Raw genomic sequence first — 1,372 nt, 5'->3', positions numbered from 1 at the left:
ATGTCTCTGATCTCGCTTCCTGAAGGTTTTTTTCTTCTTAAATTCAATAATCTTGAAGATTACAACTTTGTCTGGTCCAGAGGACCCTGGTTCCTTCTAGGAAAACCATTTGTTCTTCAACAATGGTCTCCGAAATTTAAACCAAAAAGAGATGAATCTGCTTCGGTGCCTATCTGGATCAAAGTTCTTGATCTTCCTTTAGCTCTTTGGACGCCTTCGGGAATTTCCAAAATAGCTAGTTATGTTGGAATACCTCTAACGGTTGATGATCTTACCGCTAAGCGAACTCGTCTTAGTTACGCTAGAATATGTGTCCAAATTTCTAAAGAATCCAAACTTCCCGATGAAATCCCGATTGTGATTGAAGGGGAAGAATCTGTTTTAAAAGTTGTTTATGACTGGAAACCTACTCCTTGTGAGTCATGTGGTTCCCTAATTCACCCTTCTAATCTGTGTCCTACTAACCCCACTCCTAATCAATCTTCGGGCCCTAGTACCCTTCCTAAACAAAGAGGAAGAGATATTAGTAGACAACATCGTCCCATCTATAGATCTAAATCTAAGTTACCCCCGCTTCTTCCAACCCCTTTATCTGAGCCCTCTAATCCTAACCCGGTTATTGCTCCAAATTCTGAGATGGCTACATCGTCTCATGCTGTTCCTCCTGTTGACTCCAGAATACTTGCTAATCAGGAGGAAAAAATTATTCCTGCTGTGCCGGTCTGCGACAATGGTTTGAAGGGAAAGGATTCTAATATTCCTAATCTCAATTTTCCTACTGAGGAATTATCCTCTTCTGAACCTAACTCTTCTTTCACGGTTAACAAAGGAAAGGGCATCAAGATAAATAATAAGTTTAATCTGCTTGTTGAGGAAGATCCTCTGAACTTTATTCAGGAAGATGAATTAGAGGAGATCTCATCTTTACAACATGGGAAATACCATGAGGATACAGATCTATCCAAAAACAAATCCCCTGCTCAAAAGTCTCCCAATATTAACATACCTCCTCCTCAGTCAACAAATAAAAAATCTTCAAAAGCAAAAAATGCCAAAAAGGCAAAACCTTCTTCTTCCAAATCTAGATGATTTCTCAGTTAGCCTGCTGGAATGTTAGAGGGTTTAAGAACCCGGGAAAAATATATGCTTGTAGAAATCTGATTTCTAAACACAAGTTAAAGTTTTTTTGTATTCTTGAGGCCAAAGTTCAATACTCTATGCTTGAGGATACTTGGTTTATTAATTCTCATAAGCTTTATGAGAATGAAGGTTCTTGTAACAATTTCAATCTTGCTTCTCCGGGAAGGATCTGGGTTAAATGGGACTCTTCTCAAGTTTCTTTTAACCCGACTATTATTACTGATCAAATTAT

The 1,372-nt window shown here is 38.3% G+C and overlaps 1 protein-coding gene across 1 annotated transcript; it reads left to right on the top strand.

Moving 5' to 3' along the window:
- LOC110101990 lies at window positions 1-1,089 on the top strand. The gene has a single exon (XM_020830108.1). The coding sequence runs from the start codon at window positions 1-3 to the stop codon at window positions 1,087-1,089; it is 1,089 nt and encodes a 362-aa protein (XP_020685767.1).
- The last annotated feature ends 283 nt before the right edge of the window (window positions 1,090-1,372 follow it).

Source organism: Dendrobium catenatum, unplaced genomic scaffold (assembly GCF_001605985.2).
Source record: "Dendrobium catenatum unplaced genomic scaffold, ASM160598v2 fragScaff_scaffold_1220, whole genome shotgun sequence".
Lineage (NCBI taxonomy): Eukaryota > Viridiplantae > Streptophyta > Magnoliopsida > Asparagales > Orchidaceae > Dendrobium > Dendrobium catenatum.
The sequence above is the reverse complement of the archived record's forward strand: the minus strand, read 5'-3'. Positions and strand labels throughout refer to the sequence as shown.

What these genes read in the sequence shown, in the direction of transcription:
- LOC110101990 (XM_020830108.1), top strand. Translation starts at nt 1, where the DNA reads ATGTCTCTGATCTCGCTTCCTGAAGGTTTTTTTCTTCTTAAATTCAAT.